Source organism: Ambystoma mexicanum, chromosome 11 (assembly GCF_040938575.1).
Source record: "Ambystoma mexicanum isolate Mex_15411 chromosome 11, UKY_AmexF1_1, whole genome shotgun sequence".
NCBI lineage: Eukaryota > Metazoa > Chordata > Amphibia > Caudata > Ambystomatidae > Ambystoma > Ambystoma mexicanum.
The window spans coordinates 985,163,784-985,187,276 of NC_090934.1; the positions used below are offsets into that span (position 1 = coordinate 985,163,784).

Sequence of the window (23,493 nt, forward strand, 5' to 3'; positions counted from 1 at the left end):
GCCAAGGGGCCTCCATGGCTTGCATATGGCTCTCTGCCTCACCTCCAGTCTCCTCGTCCCTGTTAAATAGAGGTTTATGTTTAAAGGGATAGATCCTCTTTCTTGTTGGTAACAGTATATTTTAGTTTTCTTTTCACCTAAGTCTTCAGATTGTATACTGTTCTGTGCATCTGATATTACTCTGTATGCCAAAATGGGGTATGACCTAGGGAGCTCCTCACAGGAATGTTAGTCCTCGTCCCCAAAGGGGGAGTCTTTCTCAATGAGGTCCCACTTTCGTCGCCCCCACCCCTGGCGTCCCAGCAGTGGTGGTTCTCCCCCTTGGAGAAAAGGGATTCATTCCATCAATTCGGAAAAACCTCCTGGATATTTTGACACATTTTTGTTCCTCTTCACACTTCTCCCATACCCCATGTCTGCCACTCTCCCTATAACTCCAACAGACTTTCCAGTGTCCTGCTGCTTCTAACTGTCTCTTCTTCTTTCCAACTTCTTTGCCTTCCCTTCTATTGATGGTTCTCAACTTTTCCCCTCCACCTCCTGTCACCCTCATCTCATTCTCTATCTCCCCATCTCTTGCACCTCAACACCTCCTGCACCTAAATGCATCCACTCCTCCACTCATTACGTTGCTACTCCAAACTTCCACATAACTCTTTTGCCTGCATGAGTTTGTGTAGCAGCATCTTCCCTCCCCCTTGGCTGGGCTTGTGGTAAATGTATGACATCTTTAAGCAAGTTTTTTATTTAAAAATAAAGAAAAGATCCTACATGTCCCTATCTCTAAAAGGGTTATCCCTGCCTAAACAAATATAACTCTGGTGCTTGTTGTCAGGATGTGTGTTCATATGAAAAGTGTCCGTCCTCTGTCCAAAAGCCTACCCTAACCCTACCACTAGTCTACAAAAGGGTTCAGCATCCAAATGACAATAGTACCAGGAGGTTCCCTTCTCCTGGTGAACTGACTCAGTCTTCATCTCTTCCCAATCAATCTTTAGTTCTAGTTTCTGATTGTACAAAGTGAGTATGGTCAAGAGAATGGCTCCCTTCTCCTGACCCACCTCGCATAGCCTAAAAGGCTGTCTTGGGGATATTCTTTGAAAATAGTCCTCAAAAGTCTCTTTAGTTATTCCCAAAGGCTTTTGAAACCTTGCTATACAGTTCCAGCAATTCTTTCCTGTCTTACGACATTACGAAGATTATCTACAGATAGCTCTTGTTCTCTAGGATCCTCTTTAATCCTACTTGGATTATCACTGTGACTCCTCCCGATGCACTCTTTTTTTTTCAGTCCTTTGAATATTACTACTGTGACCAGGGAGATCACTCCTGAGGCTTTCTTGACTCTTGGTTCTCTGGATATAACTACTGTGCGAAGGGAAGTTACTCCTGGTGCAATTTCCAGTCTCTGTTATACCCGGACCCCACCCGGGTTTCCTGGAGTTCCCATTGTCCTGTTTGTGTTGGGAACGCATGTCCGGTTCTTCCCAGTGACACTGATTATTTGCTGCTCGCTCGTCGCTTCCAACTGATTTACCTGTGCAGCTATGCGAAGGCCAGGAGCTGGTGCTCTTGGTTTCGTTGTTGGGCCGAACAGTCCACCTCCCAGAGGTCACGCCACCACCTCGACTTCCCCGACACTGGAGTGAATCAGCTCTCTGCCGGCTCAAATGGTTGTTCTACTGCTTCCTCTCTTCTGTGTCCTCTCTTCCGAGGACCAGCGGACAGGTCCCTGGGTTTGAACTACCCAAGCTTTGCTGGCTCCTTGCCGGCTTCTATCATCTTCCTTCAGTCCCTTCTCAGTTTGTATCTCTCCTTAAACCCACCTCAGCTCAGTGTCAGTCTTTTGGTCGTTTCCATGATGTACTCTTCATGCCTGCTCATGGCCACTTCTTCCCAGTACTTTTAGAAAAAGGTGTGGCATCATTCCTGTTCTTCGTCTTAGTGGTGTTAAGTCTCAAGGAAGAATGGGAGACAATGTTACAGTAACACACAGTAGTTCTTTCAGTTGTACTCTCTGAAGATTTTAGAGTTTTTATAGGTGCAAGGGCAAGAGGATTAGGGAGTTCCTTCACAGGAAGGGGAGTCCTTGGCTCCATGAGGGGAATCTCTCCCTGTGAGGCTGTGCTTTCCACCACCGCTAGGGGGACTATTGGGTAGCGGCCTAACCTCCCTCACCCCACAGGGGAGTGCTCACCCCTGGGGAGAAGTGACGAAATCCTGTGAATCGTCACACCATCTTTACTAAAAAAGCATCTTCATGTAGGTAAAATGTTATGTCTTTCATAAACTCCATTTTGAAGATGCGTGGGAAGAATGTTGAATTAATTTTTAATATTTATTTGTTAGAGTTGGTAAACCAACTTTTCAAATATTCCATGTTAATTTTCCATAAAAACACAATGTTATGTTATGTTATGTTATTTTTCTTATACGGCGCCAAAGCCCGTAGGCATCCAGGCTCCGAGAGACAGAAAAGTTGGCGGCCACCAGTACTGGAAACGTATTAATAGAAAAGGTGAGTCTTCAGAAGTTTCCGAAACACAAGTAGGTCCCCGGTTTTGCGCAAAGTAGCTGGCAGGACATTCCAGGACTTGGCGCCTTGGATATGAAACGCTCTGCCAAGCCCACAGGCTTGTTTCACGCGGTGGTGGGCTAATAGAAGATCTTCAGCTGATCTGAGTCTTCTTGTGAGTTGATGGATATTTATAACGTCTTTCAGGTAGCTGGGTGCAGACCCATAAATACATTTATGGCAAATGGTAAGTAGCTTAAACTGAATGCGAGCCACTACAGGGAGCCATTGTAGTTTTATTCTGGCAGCAGTGATCAATTCAGAATTTTTCATCTGAAAGATGATACGGATGGCTTTTTTTTTGTACTTTCTGAAGTTGAAGGAGATCAGCTTTACTTGCCCCACATAAAAGTGCATTACAGTAATCCACGCGAGGTAAAATGACAGCTCACACAAGGTTAGTGCGGTTTTCGATAGAGACAAGTGGGGCAACCTGTCTGAGCACTTTAAGATGGTAGTTAGTGCTCCTAGAAATAGCTGTAACGTGAGCATCACAATCTAAGCTGCTCTCCATGTAAGTACCTAGCGTTTTAACTTTCTGCACGACTTTTATGTCACTGCCATCAATCGTAAAGCCTGAGTACGCCTGGTCCAGTTTAGTTAGTGCCTGGGTGGATCCAAAAAGCATAAACTCAGTTTTTGATGCATTTAGGCAGAGCCAGTTGGTAGACATCCACTTTTTTATTAGTTGATACACCGTGTCCACCAGGTGTTAGTCGGTATCATGATTGCCAGTGATGTCAAGGACCAATTGAAAATCATCTGCATAGTTGCAGAAGAAAATTTGAAAAAGTTCTAAATCATAACAGAGGGGGAGGATATAAATATTAAACAATAAAGGGGAGAGACATGCCCCTTGAGGGACTCCACAAGTCAGTATCTGTGGTTCAGAGGCACAATCCCCCGAGTATACCTGAGATTGTCGACCCTCTAAAAAAGTTTTTAACCAAGCTATGGCATTAGCAGAGAGGCCCCCGACCGACTGCATTCTGTCAAGAAGGATGCTGTGATCAAGCAGGTCGAAAGCTGCCGATAAATCCAGCAGCATCAGCAGCCCCGACCTGCTTTCTTCCAGCTTAGAGAGCATAAAGGTCTGTAGATCTAAAAGGGCACTCTCAGTGCTATGATAACTTCTAAAACCAGAATGCTTTGTGTGAAGTATATCAGCTGTTTGTACATGGTCCTGCAGTTGAATGTTTGCCATTTTATCTATGAGTTTAAGTAAAAACAAAGTATTCGTGATTGGCCTGAGGTTTGCAGCATCAGAAGGGTCTAATCAAACTTTTTTTAATAATGGAGAAACTGCAACATTTTTCAGCGGCTGGGGAATTTTGCCCAACCGAAAAGAAGCATTTGCGAATCTACATAGAAAAGGCGCAAATTGCTCTTTGTGCTCCAGAATAATTTTGGTTGGGAGAAGTTCACCAGGACAGCTGGTAGGATGCATAGATTTTAGTATATTTATCATGTCCACTACAGTAGTTTCCTTGAAACTAAAGCCAGAGGCGGGGTCTGTTTTAGTGGCAGTGTTAGGCATGAGGTTTTGTTTCGTATCAATCAATTTCGTGTCGGATGCTAACGTTTTATTAGGTAGCAATACAGGCCTGACTGTAAGGGGTGAAGGGGGGGGGGGGTCAGGGTTTCCTGTTTAATTTTATCCTGGGCTATGCGTAATTTGTCCGCAAATGCTTTCTGTACTGTACAGCAGTGGGTTTGATGGAAGAGCCACAGGCGGTCAGGTTTTTCCCAAGATCTAAAGAGGCGGAAAAGTTCCTTGGACTGGTCCCCAGTGGAACTAATTTGGTTATTATAGTGAGTTTTTTTAGCCTCAAGAATTGCTAGTTTATACTGCTTTTCCTTACTCTTCCAATCCAGTACATATACTTTACAATATCATATATACAGTACAACCAATATTTATCCCTTCACCAATTGTCACATGAGGCACAAGTATAAATACTACCATCTCGGCTTACATTTCATGTGCTAATCCATATTCCTAACTATCACATTCAGGTATCGGGGAATATTATATTTAAGAATTGCACTATTGCAATCTGTACAGTTATTCTCGGGTTAGAAAACAGGAGGTTCCATATTTCATCATGATCTACGTGGTTCTGAACACTCAGTTTATTCCCAAAACATTTTAGTCTTATGTCATTCAATGCAATACATTCAATTATAAGATGATGTAAGGTTTCTCTTTGATCCCTAATTAGACAAAATCGGCAATAACTCTGTTCCTTTGGAATTAGTTTCCTTCTACACAAGATGTCCTTTGTCTCATACTGATTCAACCTAAATCTTAGGAATTTCTGTCGACATACATGTGATGGGAATTTCAGCAGATAGTCGGATATAACTCTGTATCTTTTGGTACCAAATGCCTCAAGGTTAAAGTCCTTGAGTTTGAAGCATAGTGCCATATTTCCAATCCGATCGAATTCATAGATTTTACTTTTCGCACGATCAGGGTTGGTCACCCCTGGGGAGAAGTGATGAGATCCTGTGAATCGTCACACCATCTTTACTAAAAAAGCATCTTCATGTAGGTAAAATTTTATGTCTTTCATAAACTCCATTTTGAAGATGCAGGGGAAGAATGTTGAATTATGTTTTGTATAAGAACAACCCAAAAATGTGTGGGTGTAAGTCTCCTAAGGAAAAGACCAGGCTGTGCTCTGCAGTTAATGAAGAAAACCATGCATGTTCTGCATTACCCACAAATCTTTTCTGATTGATCGTAAAAGTGTGCCTGTTTATTCTTTGCATTTGTATAGAATCCCCGATTGAAAAATGAAAACATTTGTTAGCTCCTCTATCCCATTTTTAAAAAATACATTACACAAATATTTTGTTTAGAGTTGCTGACATAGGTGTTTTTGTACATCTACGGAGTCCAAACAGAGAATCATGGATATGAAAAATTACACCTGCCTGGTTTCTGGTGCACTCATGCTAATTTCTTGTCGGGGAAATAAAAAATAAAAAAAGCTGCAGAGCAAGCAGGGGGTTTGACATTCTTGAAAACGTCAAGTGGAAACATTGTGAATTCCCCTTTAATGGCAAATCTACAGTAATAAGCATTAACAAAACCAATAGGTCTGACTTTGCAAAGGTAAAGGGTACGCCTTTTGGTCATGTGGGGGCTTGCAGACAAATCTTATACTGTACATGTTCCAGGCCAGAACTAATGACGTTGCCTAAGCTTGTTGTCTTATGGGTTGTTCATTCGCTAATTGTGGTTTTCTGTGTCCATGTTACTTTAAAAAAAATCTTTTTTATTGTTTTATGGTTAAACAGAGTTAACCGTTAACAAATACATAAACAAAGTCAGCAAATTAATAATCCCAAACATTTCATACAATATTAGTCCATCAAATACAACATATAATTTAATTCCATAACATGTAAAATCAACCTCTAAGACCTTATAGCGCTAAAACAAATACAATAATAAAACTACGGCCAAACAGTTCATACCTTAAAAACTTCACAATTTTCCATAAAATTCAGCAAACACTTGTACAGAACCCTGCAATTATGAATCTGAGACAAATTATAAAACTAATACTCCTATGGAATCCCCCACCACAATTACATTTTTACCCGTGATACTTTACTTAAAATCATCCTCTAGTTTAAGAAATGTTAAGAATGTTGTAACTGTTTTACCGTAGAGGTTTTATGACCTGACAGACAGGCAGACCATACTTGCTCACCCTCCCCCTGTTCCAAGCATAATACACATTTTCTAAGATAGTTCCATCTCAACCCCTGCACTGCTGGACAGACTATCAATAGATGCTTAATGGTTTCACTCTGCGCCACATCTTTACAAAACCGACATCCCACCTGATCAGCTTCCAATTGGCCAAGTCTGATCAGAATCTGTCGGGAGTAGAGTCCAGTGAAATCGTGAAAAGGCGTGCCCTGTGGGATTAACTGGATAAATTGCTAAATAGGGGGCCAGAATTCCTCGTTTCCTGTGCTCCCACTTTAAATGGCTCAATGATGAATACTAATGCATCCTCTCAATTGTCCCAATCCAGTCGTATTTCAACAGGAGTTTTTTTCACTTTGCAGGGGTTTTCTCTCAATTCAGAAACTGAGTTACTTACTTCTATCAAAAGTGTACTACAATATTCATATACCTCCATTGTGCCTATTCTTACATTCTGACTAGAGAGTAATTTTTAGATCCTCAAACAGGGAACCCACCGTATAAGCTTTCGGATCAGTGACATTATCTTCGACTGTGTTCGAGCTCGCAGTGATATGCCCAACTCATAGTGAATTGCGTGTATAGGAACCGAGTCGGCACATGAAGAACCTTCCGCCAGACTAGAGCTTCAAGAAGTGGAAGCACATCAAATATCAATAAAGGATATACTTTCATACCGTACAAAAGTTTGGGAACAATTTTCCCTTCATAGCATTGCAATGACGGTTCTAGAGTATATGTGCCATAACGGGAATCAACCCTCACCAGTTGATTAACTAATGTTAAGGTACGTTCTTTAAGCCACTCTTTCAGTCCGGGTGATAAATTGAGTCCACCCTTGACAATGATTCTCAACCTACGTGCCATCTAAATTATTTTTTTTTCCGACCCTTTGAACAAAGCAAAATGTTTGTCTTTGTGGGGTTGATCTGGAGTGCATGGTTATTCATATAGACTGAGAATGCATTAATCAGCCTTTTCAATCCTACCGGCATACAATCCAATATCATGAAATCATCTGCGCAGGACAACCAATAAGATCTTAATATATGTACTGTTGGTGTAATGAATGTTGCTGATTGTAAGTGTCCTCCTATGTCTGATAAAGATCAAACAGGCAGGGTGTTAAAACTCAAGCCTGTCTGACACCCAAAGGGAGAGAGAATGCTCCAGAGTAATTCAAACGCACCTGAATTTCCGATTGTGAATAAAGGCCCACTATTAGTGTCAAGAGGCCCTGGGACACCCCTCCCCCAGCACACCGCTGGAACTTTAACCACAAATAGACGTTCCACTGCATCAAAAGCGAATGCTAGGTCTATCAAGGCAATAAATACTGCGTTCTTCTTTCCGTCCCAGGTCAGATGTTGAATAATTGTAACTATTGTTCCATTTAAGGATGTTCCTAAGTTCCGGCGAAAGCTGGTTTTCCATTTCGACAACCTGTAGGCTACCAGAGCACACTCCTCTAGATGAAACATCAAGATGGATGCAAAAAAGTTGCTGTTCGCATCCAGAAAAGCAATAGGTCTGTAATTTAAGGAGCAAGTGCTCAGCCCCCCTCTTTTGTATATTGAAACAATATGTGCCTTGGACCATGTATCAGGAAAGAGATCCAATGTCTCCACACTATTAAAAATAATGTTAAGAGCTACTGCCCAGGCCTCTGGATTAGTTTTAAACAAATAATTCAATAAGCCATTGTTGTTAAGTTGTGTATCACGAGAATGCTGCGTACCTGTCTGCTTGGTAGTTGATCTTGATGAGGCAGCCAGACTGCCACCAGTTGCAAGATGAGCAAGTGACACGAGAAACCAGCCTCTCCACCACCCAAATTTGATACTGGGTGGAAGATGGACCGACTCCCAACGTCACGGGATGCACTCTCCTGATTAGCGTGACGTAGGGACTGTGCAGGCACAGGCAGAAGAGGCGGAAGTTCAAAGTCCTTAGTCTGAAGATTCTTGCCAAAGGGTGAAGTCCAAAAGAGCCTATTCCAGGAGAAATGAAACTGATGCTGTGGCCGAGTCAAGTCCAAAGTTGGCCAAAGATGATCACGAGGTGAAGACAGGGCTGGTAGAACACTGTCCACAGGAAGGAGAGGATCTAGCATGCAATAGGAAACTGGTCTGGGAGAGACTGGCCAGACAGGTGAACCCCAGATAGTCCAAAAAGTCTGGAGCAAACAGGTGAGGACTCAGACTGGAGGAGGGGAACTAATCCAGGAGTAGGAAGACCCAAGTAACAAGGAGGGAACCAAGGACTGGGATGGAAAGCCAGGGGAATCCAAGAACTGGGAGAGGGAACCCACAGCAAAGCTAGAGCTAAACAAATGGCCCAGGGACCCGCTGGAGAGGAAGATGGGTAGGAGGGGAGAAACAGGGCCAGGCAGAAGGCAGGAGCCAGGCAGGTAACTGGAGTCAGGGCAGAAGGCAGGAGCAAGCAGGAAACTCGGAAGCCGAGTGAGCGGGCAACACAATCCGGAACAAACCGCGTTGAGACGCGACTTGCTCCTGATCACTGCTCCCTTTTATGGGTCGCCGGCACCCATGAGACTTGGAACTCAAGCCGTTTCGTCGCCGGGCGCCGGCGGACCCAGAGCGAGGCTTGGAAGGCAAGCCCTTCCAATCGCGAGGGCCCAATCCACGGCGCATGCGCGGAACCGTGACCGCGGTCTCCCGCGCATGCGCAGTGGAGTTCCAGCACGGACCCCAAAAGCTCTCCCCATGGCGGATCCCCATGCGCGAAAGCGTGGGTAGACACGCCAAGAGGTGGAGGGGAAAGCGGGTGCAGAGAATCCCGGTCTCCAGGTAAGTGGCGTGACAATTGTGGACTGGGGCCCGGGATGTACTAAGATTCTTTATTACTTCCAAGATGCTATCCTGATAAAAATAATCAAGGTCAATCTTATCCGATGGACTCCAGTCTGGTTGAGGAATCACCATGTTACCTACCAGAGAGGTGTATAAATTAGAAAAATGTTATACCCAATCACACTCTGCTACTGTGTTAATGTGTTTCCCTGATTGCACTGGGTCCATATTATTCATAAACACCCAAAAACCTGAGCGTGTGATTCTGCATTCTCTTGGCTACTTTTCACATGATTATTTCAAAGCCAGTTCCTATACACTTGCTGCGAATGCCTTATCAAATTCCTTTTTATTTCAGGAGTAAGATCCCACCTTTTGATTTAAAGACCTAACAACCTTTAACTGACGCTTTTTCACTAACACTCCGTCATTATATACATGAGCATGTTTTTTTAGATTTCATTTTCCCAGTAGTACAGCCCAAATATGATTCTCCTGGATCAAGTCTTTTGTGAATATCTCCAAGTTAGGCGCAGGGAACAACCAATATTTACATTTATGTGGAAGCAATTTCAAGTGCATCCACCAAAGATTGGCTCACCCTGGTTTCCAACGTGTGGTTCCAGTATATTCAACTTCCCGATGGATTAGTTGGCAAGTCATTTGGACCTAATACATCAGGATGTTTCACTGATTTATCCCATACAAATGTTGCTGTCACCCTAGCATGATCACTGAATGGAGTGGGGAGAATAGTCAACAGACTACACTTCTCAAGCATCCAATCACTCACGAAAATGTAGTCGCTGGTCGAATGCACCTGCCTGTTAGAGCACGTTGGACCGTGAGGAATATCCCAGTGGACAGACCAATTGAGTGGATATAAACCCGACCCCCTTATATATCTCGGCCATTGAGTACCTCTCCACTGTTTTGAGAATGAGCATTCAACCCTGAATGACTTGTTTGCTCGGCAATACCCATACATTCAGAATTCAAGTCACCTGCTAAGAGTACCTGACTCTCCACATATAATTCACACCAGACATTAACGAATCTTGTCAAATAATCTAGAATCAAAGCCAAATTTACAATTTTTTTCATGCCAATACACATTCACTATGAAAAGGTTAAAAGTTGCATCACCCAATATTTGCACATGGGTTGCTAACATTTCAAAGAATATGTCTGCAGACTTCTTAACCTGAATATTACTTGCCAATCTAACCAAAGTAAAGAGGCCTCCGTACTGACGGCCCCTCTCTCTTCGCCTTGCAGATTGAGAAAATACACTATACCAATCAAACACTGGTGGGATTTCCAAGTGTTTTGGAGACACACTGACATGTAAGACTTCAGTTCACAACCCACCACAGGCTTGGTAAACAGGTGGGAATGGCCTTGTGTATTCCATGACACAATAGAAAGGGGCACATTCCCACCTACTTCAGAGTTCATAGATATTAATGGTTAGTGTTGGCTCGAATTGAATAACCACAAACAGTCCCTTGTTTCTTCTGATGTTTACTGCAGCGCTACAATTTCAGCATTTTGCTGGTTGGTCTATACAATCCCTTAGCTACAATACCAACAAATGTATTCTACACATATTTTGAAAATTCAAATCCAAACACTCTTAATGATTCTCTTACTTGTAAAACAACATCGGCAACCAACTTCAAGTTAAAATAAACCACTGATCCATCGGTTCTCTGTCGGTCTAGAAAGTGTACGTACTCTCGTTATATCGTTTGTTGAAAATTCACACCAAAGTTGGAATTTCTAGCAGCAAGTGCAAAGCAATGGGATGATTTGTTAATAGATCTGGTTCCCTTGCCACATTGCGAGGACCACCAAACCCACAGGGCGAAGTTCAGCACCACCCAACCCCCTGATATCCTAACGATTTGTGGACCCTTGGGCCTGAACATCTATCCTATTCAACTCTTCACTTAAATGTCTCAGGGAGGATTGATCACTGGGTACAGAGAGTTGATAAGTTCTTAAACAATCAATCCACTGAAGTGATGGTTTATCTTGCTTATTCACCAAAGTCACCCCCACTGATGCGTCTGTCCCGCTGGGAGCCTTTGCTCTGTATGTAAAACTGGTGCTCTGGCACTTGCTAGCAGTTCCTCCTTATTGGTATTGGGCACTTTTGTAGCATTTGTCTTTCCTGAGCAGCTAATTGTGATTTGTTTATACTTAGCCACAGGCTCTTAGTTGGCTGCTATTCATAATGCCATTTTCACACCTGGTTGAGATAATAGGCTGTTTAGAAAGTGTCTAAAAGCCCGAGTATTCAAGTTCGAGTTCGGGTAGTTTTTCGTTTTTTTTTCTTATGGGTGTTTTCAGTTTCCACACTTTCTGATGAACAGGCAATTGGATAATTTTAGATGCTCCAGAGTGTCCTTAATCAGTATCCCCCTCTCCAGATATTATTGGTAGCTCCTCTCTTCTTGCAGCTCACTGTTTGGTCTAGAGACCGCAGTGGCTTCTTATTTTACACGTCTACAGGCCCAACTCCCTGGTAAGCTCCCACCTCTGCTTCTCCTCGGGGAATCCCCCCTCATTACGGGGGCAGAATCAACTTCACAGAGAATAACACTTTCTGAGTTGCAGTTCACCATGTGCCCCAACTCTTGTTGATTACAAACCACTGTGTCCTCTGTCCCCCATCTTCCGTGGTCAGCATCCACTATAACTACCCTGTCATTGATTACTGCGGGATACACCACAGGTGATGCCATCCCAACATTATTTTTTGTCAAGCCATGAGAAAATAGAAACTCCTTAGCAGTTACATGCAATTTTATGTTTTCAAATTTAAAAAGTAGGAATTCCCATAGTATTGAGTTAGCTTTCGTTTCCGCCTTGAGACTCTCATATAACAAAACTATAATACAAAGAACCTGATTTATTTCCACCAGTGATTGGTCCCCTGAAGACACCCCCTCCCTGTGTGTTGTGAATTGACATCAGAGTTCCTTGCAGGAATATAAGGGGGCAAAAATCCAGTTGACGAGAAAGATGTCCCGAATATACCAGTGACCATTATCGAGTGGCAAATCTAATAGCTTGAGTCATCTCTGTTCTGAATAGAATGAGCTGAAGGTTCCATAGTCACTCGTGGAGCAGTTGTGGTATTTCTGGAGATTAACAATTATCCTAATTCCTTGTGTGACAACACCACCTTGCTTGCCTTTTAATGGGAAATGGGATGTAATTAATTTGGCAGAAGATTTACCTGCCGACTGACTCCCTACCAAATTCACTGGAATATTGTTCATAGTGCTCGGTCCCAACTACCTTGGTTCTGTCTGGGGGCCGATTCACTTTTTATTGTGGGCGGGAGACATGGCGGCCAAAGGCAACTGAGTGAGCGGCATACCAATTGCAGCCAAAATCTCTTCATCCGTGATCAGAGCTCCATCCATTGGGGGAAACATTTTATCCTTTCTGCTCCGTAAGTCATACATATACAAGGAGCTCGTCCTCCTAATGCGAGAGTACGATTCCCAGACACTCCGGCCCAATAATGCACGAAGTCTAGATATTATTTGAAATACTCACCAGCTCTTGCGGCCAGAAAAATGTCGGTTCAGTCTGTGCCTCCTCGCCCTGCAGCCTGCACAGACTGTCTTCACTCCGCTCCGCGGTCCGTTGGGGATTTTAACAATGCAGCTCCTCCTTCCACAGCAATAGCAAATGAGAGCAGACAGCTGCTGCGGGGTTACTGCATAGACTTTCTCCACTCGTTTACGCTCTGCTTTTAGAGACTTCTCCTCAGCATGAATCAACTCCAACAGTCCATTCTTCCTTTCTTTGGATGTTAAGTTGTTGGCACATGTGCTTACAAATGTTTCAGGGCATCCACTAGTGTGGTATATCATACTCCCAATAGTCATTAAATGTTTCATTTAAAGCTATCCACCATTTCCTTTTTGGGGTTTTAACAACTGCCCACCTCTTTGTAATGTGTCACTTTTCCATCTATGTGGCCTGTGCAAAATGTAGTTTAATGTACCTTCTTGTGGTTTTACCATTTTGTCCTTCTAAGGATTGCACCATCTGGGTGTCTCAGCTTTTGGTCAGCAAGGAAGATATTTGCTTGGGTCATTCACAGTTGAGGTTGACCTGAAGTTTTTTGCAAAACGTATTTTTTATTTATTTTATTTTCTCACTTTTGTTACTACTAATGGTAGTATTTGGCCTATCTTTGAAAGGCAATTGGAATCACTCTTTCTGTTTTTATATCAAACCACCGGAAGCGCACTCTGGCTTGTGCAATTGTGCCCTTGATAACCTGATTTTCCCCTGATGTGTTAATTTGAATATCCTTTAACTCCTCCCCATTACAAAAGCAAACTTTTATTTTTATGTTGACCTCCTCTTCTGCATTATACGACCAATTACATTGGAGGCATTCCGAACTCCATGAACCTAAAAGCAATTGTTGCACCTGACTCAGGAGCCCCTGCGGGGGCTCTGTGCATTTGGCATATGCTGCACTATACCATAATGCTCAGGCCCACACACTTATTACCACTAATTGATCTGATGCTTAGGTCATTTTTTGCCAGAGTATGTCCCACAGCAGCTAATGTGAGAAACGTTCTGCACAAGCCTACTGCCAGGCCCGCTCCCTGCATTCTTTTTTTGTATCCTGGATGTTTCCAATGCGGGATGGGTGAGCGCTGGTGTAACAGGTCTCAGTAACAATCAGATACCCTTGGCATGCCCTTGTGTGTGCGCGACCCATATCCATTTGCTATATTGATTCTAAGATTACTTTTCAGATTAGTTAGCCATTTTCTCCAGGCTGAAACACACCATTGTTCTATTAAAATTGTGTGCTCTGCAAATTGGGTCTAAGAAGTTGAAGTCATTATGGAATGCTTTTCAATGTCCTTAAATACCAAACTGTTGGATTTTAGACTTTGTTTCAGATCTTAATGTCTGAAGTCATAAAATATGGATCGGTAAAAGATGTGCAGGCTAGAGAGATTGACATTCAACGTTTCTTTTCCTTTTAGGTAGAGCAAAACGTGTGCAGCCACAATGGACTGCCCCTGATAGGAAAGAACAAACACAGCTCAGACTTTACAACAGCCTCACCCGCAGTAAGGTATGTGTGGGCGGGCAGCAATATGTTTCTCCTCTGTTTGAAATTCAGCATGCCACTTTTCAACACCTGCATCAGATCCTGTTTCTTGTTTGAACTGGACGTGCACAGATTTAACAGAACAAATGCCTTGTGTGGTTTTCAGTATATGATTCATCGGATTGACAAATAATAGATGAATAGCATAGGTTGTAAAAAATGTATTGCAGTGAATTAAAATAAGAGAAACCTCAGTAATATAGTTCTTATTTGATCAGGTTTAGTGCTACAAAGTGGCCACATTTATCTTCTGTTCATAAACACGTACACTCAAACTAGTTGTGTAAGGTCTCGGAGAAGTTGAAGCTCCTCAGGAGGCCAACCATTTTACTGCCTTGCATCCCTGTGAAGAGGTGACTTCACCAGAAATCGGTCTCCAAGGTTACTTGCAGGAACTGGACTTTGCATTCATAATGTTTGTTTTGTAAGTGTTTGGAGTTATTTTGTGGGACTAAGGGATATGCAAGAGTCTGGTGGTGAAGATATTGCTGTGTTAAGCAAATGGCTGTATACTTGATTGCAGCTTCCAATGAGAACAAATGTTGCTACTCCAACATTGCGATGTTGTGGTTGTAGCATTTCTAACCAACTGTGAAGTGTTGCTGAATCAAAAATGGTCAAAATTGAATGTGTTGCCCGCTGTGATGTGGGAGATGACTAAGCCACATACCAGGGAAAGGAAGTTATTAGAGTGTTTGATTTTTCTGAGCTCGTATAGCTGGAAGTTAGGTTTGACAATTTTATTGTCATTGGATGGAAAGGAGATAGGTGGATGTCTCCCTTGCTTTGCCTAGAGATAAGGTTTTCTGGCAGAGTTGCAATAGCTTAGCAAGTTAAGTGTTGACTTGCAGTCACTGCAGGGTTGACTAAGCCACCGCATTATTCTGAGTGTGCAATAGCACCTGGAGCGTTCGAGGTGCCGAAAGGGAGTACCACTATAAATGATCTCGGGCCCAAATAACTGGAGAGACTCGAAGTATATGGCAAAATACTACTGTATTATCAATTCAATAAAGTAGAGAAACCTGGTGAACAGATTGCAGTTCACACACTATCAATGCATTTCAGTTACTCAAAAGGTTTTATGCCTCAACATACGTCAGCTATAAAGTCATCCTGTGTGGTTAACAGTAAAAGCCTATCGGGCGGAGTGATTGGTCAAGGGAAACATATACTTATAAGTTGTATAGGTGTTAGTATAATCATTGGATGCCCCTTATCTGGTGGACACGCCTTGTACTACCTCTAAATACATAAAATACAGATAATATCATAACAGCAGCGGATAGAATTCTGCTGCAATGTATAGTTCACCATTACATAGACCCTCATGATTGGTTGGCACTCTCTTCCAACCTTGGACATTCGACTTGTTAACAGCACGTAAGCAACGAACAGGGATGCAAGAGAACATCTCTCATCAGTTAAGCCCTAACCCAAGACGACTTCTTTGTAGTTGATCTTGCTGACTGTTCTCTTCCACTGAACTTTATTTATAAGAATATTTTGAGTTTTCAGAATATAATGATCAACAGTGACAGAACTTTCTGTGAGGGCACATAATAAATTCATTAAACAACAAGCAGTTCCCCCCCCTTGAGTCATTTGATGGTCATAATTCATAAAACAACCTGAGATCACCCAAACAGTCATACAAGGGTGAATATAGGAAGCTACATTGCTAAATAGCAGTCAGTAGATTCTTACGTGAGTTGCCGCATAATAAACATTCATTATTCATTCCTTTCTCCGAGTATACACCAACCAGGAAGCTCATTAAACACGGCACCGATCTCTTTAACTCCTACTTAAGACTCAACAAAGAAGGAGCCCATGAAATTAATGTGAATGGAGGGGGGCGGGGGGAGTGAAAAAGAAAGCACCGCCCAGGGAAAGAAGGAAGGAGGTAGAAAGAAAGGACAAGAAAGAAAAAAACACACAATGTCAATTACAAGATTCAGATAATGAAATGAGGGCTTCCAGCACCTGCCTCACGGCTTCAGAAAGTGCTTCAATAACAATGGCTGAAAGAACATCTCCTCTCTGTCCCGCATAAAGTCCAGGAATGGCCCCCAGATGCGCCTAAATCTTGGCCTCTTCCCTTCTAGCATAGTCGAGAGCTTTTCTAGGCCTAGCAATTCCCACACCTTCACCCACCAGTAAGCTATATGTGGCCCCTCTACAGACTTACAGAATCGGGCCCTCGTGATCCGAGCCGATATAAGGAGAGTAGAGTAGGGCTGCTCCATAACCAGACATAGGGAAGGATCCATCATCTGAGGCATCTCCTAGCACTAACACCAGTGGGCCCATAGGAAGCAAGACCCTTGTAATCTCCTTCATTTTGGATCGTACCTCCATCCAGAAGGACTGTATATCAGAGCAGTGCCACCACATATGTGCCAGATCCCCTTTCTCGCCGCAGCCATGCCAACATGTGTCCGGATAGTCGGGGTTCATTGCGTGCAACCGCCTTGGAGGTACATACCATCGGTAACGCAGCTTAATAGCATTCTCTTTCACAATTGTACATCAGGAACTTGTTTGAGCTCTAAGCCATATCGTTAGAGCTCAAACAAGATTCATCTGGGATCTCCAAGCCCAACTCCTCCTCCCACGTCCTCCTATAAGAGCTTCTCCCCAGAAGGGACATTCTCTAGAAGTTTGTAACCGGCTGAGACTCTGTGAGCCCGCTGACCTTCTAGCACGTTTAATTCTATCCCAATCGGGTCTCTGGCCCCAGCTTTGCAAGTGACCACATTAGTTATCCAATGCCGTAGCTGAATGTACCGAAAACGTTCAGATTCCAACAAATTAAAATGTTCTTTGCATTCAGCAAACGTCAGTGGTTCCCGATCCTTATACAAGTCTCTTAACCGCACAGGTTCAGCGGGTTCCCAGTTCTGAAATGCCCCAACCGCCAAACCCGGCGTGAAGGCCGGGCCTTGGGAGATAGGGGAGAGAGGGCCCATGCCGGATTTGATCCCTCTTTGTGTGCAGGCCTTGTCCCAACTCTGGAGCGTTAAAGCCGTAGTAGGCAAGAGAGCATGTCCACAGGTTCGGCCTCTCTGGGGAGGAACGGAAGCTGGGCCAACGGGAATGTGGCTTCAGCCTTTTCGATAACCTGCCATTTAGGAGACTCTAAAGGGTTTGCCCAGGTCAGCATAGCGGCAATCTGTGCAGCCCTATATCTTTGAATGAATTGAGGGCAGCCCCAGGCCTCCCAAAGCCTTTCCCCTAGTAAGGAGTTTAAGAGGTATTCTGGGCTTTCTCCCCTTCCAAACAAATCGACTGAATGCCTTCTGCATCTCAGTAAGGTCCTCCTCCGGAATCCGCACTGGAAGGGCTTGAAAGACATATAAAAGTCTCGGAAGTAAGGTCATTTTAAGCGCGCTAATCCGGCCCAAGCAAGATATCTCTTGATAATATAAGAGCCAGTCCTTTGCCTCTTTCAATAGGGCGGGTATGTTGGCCTTGAAGAGACACAAGTAAGACAGAGTACATTTTATTCCCAGGTAGGCGATCTCGGTAGTAGACCATGGAATAGAAAACTGAGCCTGGATAGCTGCCACCTTACTGGGGATCTCGGTCAGGGTCAATCCAATAGACTTGGATGGGTTCACCTGAAACCCCGATAGCTCAGCAAAAGCTCAGCAAAACGGGACAGAAGGTTCATCAATGGTGGGATAGAACTACCAATACCCCTCAAGAAGCAGACCAGATCATCTGCGTATAAAGCTATTTTATGAAATTGTCCTGCATGCTCAAAGCCCAATATCTCAGGGTGGAGTCTGATTTGCTGAGCCAAGGGCTCTATTGCCAAAGCAAAAACTTACGGAGACGAGGGCCACCCCTGGCTCGTCCCTTTGCCTAGGGTAATCAGGGGGGGTCCAGCATGCACTCACCAAACCCTAGTTGAAGGAAAGTGGAAACTTGAGGTTATTCATTTCGAAAATTTGGAACCAAACCCATCCAAAACTAGTCTCAGATAATCCCAGGACATGCTATCAAACGCCCTATGGGCGTCTAAAGATAAGATAGATAATCTCCCCGGGATCCTTGGGGCCAGAGCAATTACGTTTAGGGCCTGACGAATGTTATCCTGCGTTGAGCGATTACGGATAAAGCACCTCTATCAAAGTCGGAAGAATCTCGCCTAATCGTCCTGCTATAATCCTACTCAGTAACTTTGCATCCGTATTTAATAGAGCAATAGGACGGTAAGATATACACCATCGGGTCTTTCCCCTTTTTCAAAATAAAGGTGGTTTCAGACTCAGCCATGGATTTGGACACTGAGCCCGTGGCCCAAATGATATTAAATACCTTATTCAAATAAGGGGCCAGCTCAGTGCCAAGGTTTTGTAAAATCTTTTTGTAAGGCCATCTGGACCTAGGGCCTTTCCAAATGGATTGCAAGCTCCGTTTCCTTGAGCATAATGTGTTCCTCTAAGCGGTCCCGGAACGCCTGGGCCACCTAAGGCAACTGTGCCTCCTGTATGAATTTCTAGGCTATTCTCAGATCTGTATGAAAAGGGGGCGAGTGCTCCCTAACCAAGTTTTCAGTAATTTGATGTTTCCCCTCCTCTGTGTAAATACGTTTCCCGCTAGCATCTCTCAGGGAGTCTATACGATTACACCCTGCCTGCCTTTTCAATTTGGCTGCCAACAGCCGATTCGCCTTATACCCTCTTGAATTATAAAATTGTTTGGTTCTCATAATGCCATATCCTGCCTGACTCATATGGTGAGCTTCCAAGGCTTTACGGACTACTCGCACATCCCTGAGCAGTCGCCCGGAGCGTTTTCTTTTATACAATTCCTCCCTCTCTCGCAATTCCCCTTCCAACCGTTCCTGTACCTGTCTCCTAAATTCCCATCTGGCCACTGTTAACGCTGTAATATGTCCCCTAATCACAGCCTTCCATGCATCCCATACCTCCCCCGTGTCATTTTCAGAGAACTGTTGAGCTATGGCTGTAGAGACGCTATTCCGGAACTGGGGGTCCCCCAACAAGAGTTCATTCATGCGCCACGTCCTTGCAGGGAGTGGGGCAGCACTGAAAGGGGCCATTGTTGGTGATACTGGAGCGTGATCAGACAAGGCCTGCGGGAGAATTTTACATCTATTAGCTGGGGAACAAATTTGTCTGAAATGAGAAACATATCCAATCTGGAGAAGCCGCCATGTGCTGCAGAACAAAAGGTATAATCCTGATCCTCCTGATGAGAAAACTGCCAGGCCTCAATAAGCGAATGTTCGCGGAGCAGAGACGTGAGTGCCAAAAAATTATTCCTATCTGCAGCAGAGGGGGGCAAAGTCTTATTAACCAATGGATTGACCACAGCATTAAAGTTGCCTGCCACCATGAGTTCCCCCGCTGCCTGCTCAAACAACAGCTTCGACAAGGAGGCAAAGAACGCATCTTGATGAGAGTTAGGCACGTACAACGAGACCAGTGTCACCTTCCGCCCCCATAATTCGGCCACCAACAGAATGTATCTGTCATCTGTCATGCAACACTTTCTGCACCTTCAGGGGGGCATCCCTACGCATCAGAATAGCCACTCCTCGCTACTTTGGACCAGAGGAAGCACAGTATTTAGTGGGATAAGACTTGGTATTAAGCCGAAACTCATCTGATTGCAGAAGGTGAGTTTCCTGAAGAAACAAGAGATCAGGATTGAGAGTTATTAATCTATGAAATGAGCTTTCGTTTTAGAGGGGAGTTTAGGCCTTGCACGTTCAAGATGAGGCAGTTAAAGTTCTGACCAGTCCCTCTGATCTCGCACCGGCTTCTGCATAGCCCTAAAGACAAAATCCCTCCAAATCAAGAACCATCCCTACATGATCCCCTCTCCCATGTATCCCAGCAAATCCACCCATACATTGAGAGAGTGCATTCTAGATAGTTCGACATTCCCAAAGACAATAATGATCCCCTCCCCTGCTGTCAAAATAGCACCGTTATCGACATTTTGGTAAGAACAGTTACAATAGAATGGCAAGAATAAATCATAAAGCAATCCAGGCCTAAAATGAGCTAAATTAATATATATAACAAAGAAAATAAAAACAGTGAGAACAAGACCAAAGGCCACAGCAGACTTCTCACAACAATACAACATCGCACAAAGGCGATACCAGTGGGTGCAATCCATATCTGGGTGCCCGGTCAAATCACTCTCTCGCCTTAAGTGAAGCCCAAAAGGGAACCAAGTCCCAACATATAACCAGAACAGCATGCAACTTGACTCGCTATCAACAGCTATACAGTAGGCAGGTATTGCCCTGCTAAGCAATCAATTAAGCTTGGCATATGACATAATTGCCCATATCTAGCAGTTCAGGTCCACCAATCATTTAAGCTTCAGGAATCGTTGGATCCAGGCCCACTCCTCAAGTCATGTAGAGCCCATATTTCCCATCCCCACCCTTCACCATAGCCCATCCCTTGGGTTTCCTCCTCATGTCTTTGGCCGTGGGGCTAATAGCCGACTCTCTCGGATCACCATTTCCCATGTCAATGCCGTCATCATCAGCTGCCTTGCCTTTTCCTCCGAGCCAATAGAGTAGGGCTGGTTGTGCAGTTCAAAAAGAAGCTTACATGGGTATCCGCAACGATAACTGACCTTTTTTGCTTGGAGCCAGGCTGTGACTTTCTGGAGGCGCTTGCAATTCGCTAATGTAATGGTGACAGGTCCTGGAAGAAAGTTATAGTAGACCCTCAAATTCACTTGCTCCGCCTTTCTAGCCACTGCCATTATTGCCTCTTTCTGCTGAAAGAAATGGACCCTAGAAAGAACATCTGGAAGGAAATTCTGCCTCTGTTGGAGTGACGAGTAGACTCGGTGGGTCTTGTCTAAAGTCAATTCCTCCGAATCTCCAAGGGATAGTAAAGATTTAAAAAGAGCCTTCACGTATTCGGGGGGGTCTTGATCAAGAATTTGTCTTGGAATGCCACGTAATTGAATATTATTTCTTCTTGAGCGGTTTTCCAAGTCTACTTGTTTAGCCCCCAATTCCTCCAGCCGCTGCTCAATATCCCTGACTTTCCCAGTGAGCTCTTCATTCCCATATGCTTGTTCACATGCCAAATGTTCTAAGTCATTGACTGTGGCCTCCAATCCAGATAAGTGAGAGTCCAGATTGTTAGGGAGAATTCTCTGTAAAGGCTAATTTCCCAAACCTAGTGAGTCCCCCAGCAGCTTTGCTGGATTTTTTGGGGTTTATTTTTTTCTCTCCTGCTAAGAGTGAGACTCTTTTACTCCCACTCTTAGACATGATTTGAGGTGTTTCTTTGTCTTTCCATGTGTTTTATGGGCTATGGGGTCTTTTACTCCATAGGGTCTCATCTGTTTTTGATGTTGGTTACACAGCACCCTCCGTGTCGTAACCCAGGGGTGTCGTAGCGACCCCGAAACATAGACTCCATACCCTGGGACTGACTACTGTCTCCCAGGGCATGTAAAGTCACCATTGGCTTTGCTAGTCCCAAATTATGAACAGAAACCAGTACAAACCATCATATTGTGGACGTACTGGTCGGGGCAATTAGATTGCCCCGGGGTCTGTTGTTCGAGGGGACACGTCTCCGTCCCCCCCTGATCGAGTTTTGGCTGGTGGCAGTGGATACTACTTTTTATATTCGACCGCAAATATATCTCTATGGGATTTTCCCATTGTTCGAGGCTACCAACTTTAATTATTTAATTCCTATAGCCTCGAACATACTGCCGGTTTATTTATTTAATATTAATTCACCAGTTGGTATTTTTTGCCAGAACTCGATTCTAAAATGGCGTTTGTGTTCTCTTCTGTGACTCCAACCCAAGTCGAGCCCTTTGTTCCACTCTTTGGCGGGCTTCTCCACAGAAGCCTCCAAAAGTGTTGCCACTCTGTCTGGGTACCACAGGGGGTGTGCGAGGGGGTTTAGGCACCCTGGACTGAGTTACCTTGGTAACTCAAGTCGCACTCTTGTGTGATTGGTCCAAGTGGTGAGTCGGCCGGCTCACCACTTAGCATGTTTGATTGACAGCTAGGCTGAATGAATCGGGGTTTGCTGCATAAAAGCAGGGCTTTGGGGACTGAAACTTCACAAGTCGCCACAGGACCGAAGAATCCGAGGAGGGAGAAGCTGAGCCGACCTGCAACGACGACACCACCGGTGGAGCCCTGCTGAACCGTCTCGCCACTTTTCTCGACGACAGAGGAGATCTCCAGTCCGGAGAGTCTTCTTCCTTTGACTGGTGGGGATAACCAGTTTTGCCTTCTTTTCACCTTCTTGGAGCATCTCGTGGCCGCCTTGCCCGTGCCAAGCACCCCGGCAACCATAACACCACGGCTTACCACTACCGCAAAGAGAAGGGTAGTACCTTTTAACCGAAGAACTCAGCGGCTGGTTTCTTCCCTGGCAGTGCAACGACCTTCATCTTTCCTCCACGGTGAGACCTCCTCTGCCTCTGGATGAAACATCGACTTGCACCCGCTGCCAGGAGCAACTGCCCCCGCTGGAGCTTCCTTCACACTTAAGGCTTCCCTTGAGACAGATCGTTCAGGGTGACAGTAAAGCCTCGACTTTCTAACCTGGGCTGGCCTGGGACAATCTAGCTAACTTTTCCTGACTTTAATTTCACTCTTTTGTGTGCGAACTATCTACAAGACTCTTTGGGAATAACCCCACTTTGTGAACCTGGACCCCTTCTGCTTGCTCTCTCCAAAAGTTGGCCTTGCAATTGACTTCCTTGCTCTCCAGTAGAACTCTGCCTATCTTGCCTTACTGTGGTTCTTTAAAAAGTATTGAAATGTGTGTGCTTCCATAACTCTGCCTTTTCCCTCCCTTTTTAATAACTTATTAGAGTGCCATCTTATGTTAAGCGCTCACCTCTGTCTGAAAATAAGTGGTGTTTCTCATTAAGACTTGTCTAGTAAGCAATTAGGGTTGTATATATATATAATAGTGACTGTGTGCTGAATTTACTTTTCTCTTTATGCTAGTGTAATTTACAAGTGTGTCTTTAAATAATTATATACTTTGACACCAAAGCTCTGGTCAGTGTTTGCTTGTGCTACTGTATCTCTGTACCTATTGTGTATACTCTGTATACTGCCTAACTATTCCTGAGGGAAGTCTGACTGCTCAGCCACAGCTGCCAAGTGAATCTGTGTGGTACAGACTGCTACCAAGTGGGTTTACTGCCAAACACCTGTAGT

The 23,493-nt window shown here is 44.1% G+C and overlaps 1 protein-coding gene across 2 annotated transcripts in view; it reads left to right on the forward strand.

The window, feature by feature from the left end:
• CARS1 (cysteinyl-tRNA synthetase 1) overlaps window positions 1-23,493 on the forward strand; it is a 1,125,505-nt gene that overhangs the window by 92,683 nt on the left and 1,009,329 nt on the right. For both annotated transcript variants that reach the window (XM_069624151.1, XM_069624150.1), the window contains one exon: window positions 14,152-14,243. In XM_069624151.1, coding sequence (XP_069480252.1) covers window positions 14,152-14,243 — 92 coding nt within the window. The remainder of the gene's footprint in view (window positions 1-14,151; window positions 14,244-23,493) is intronic.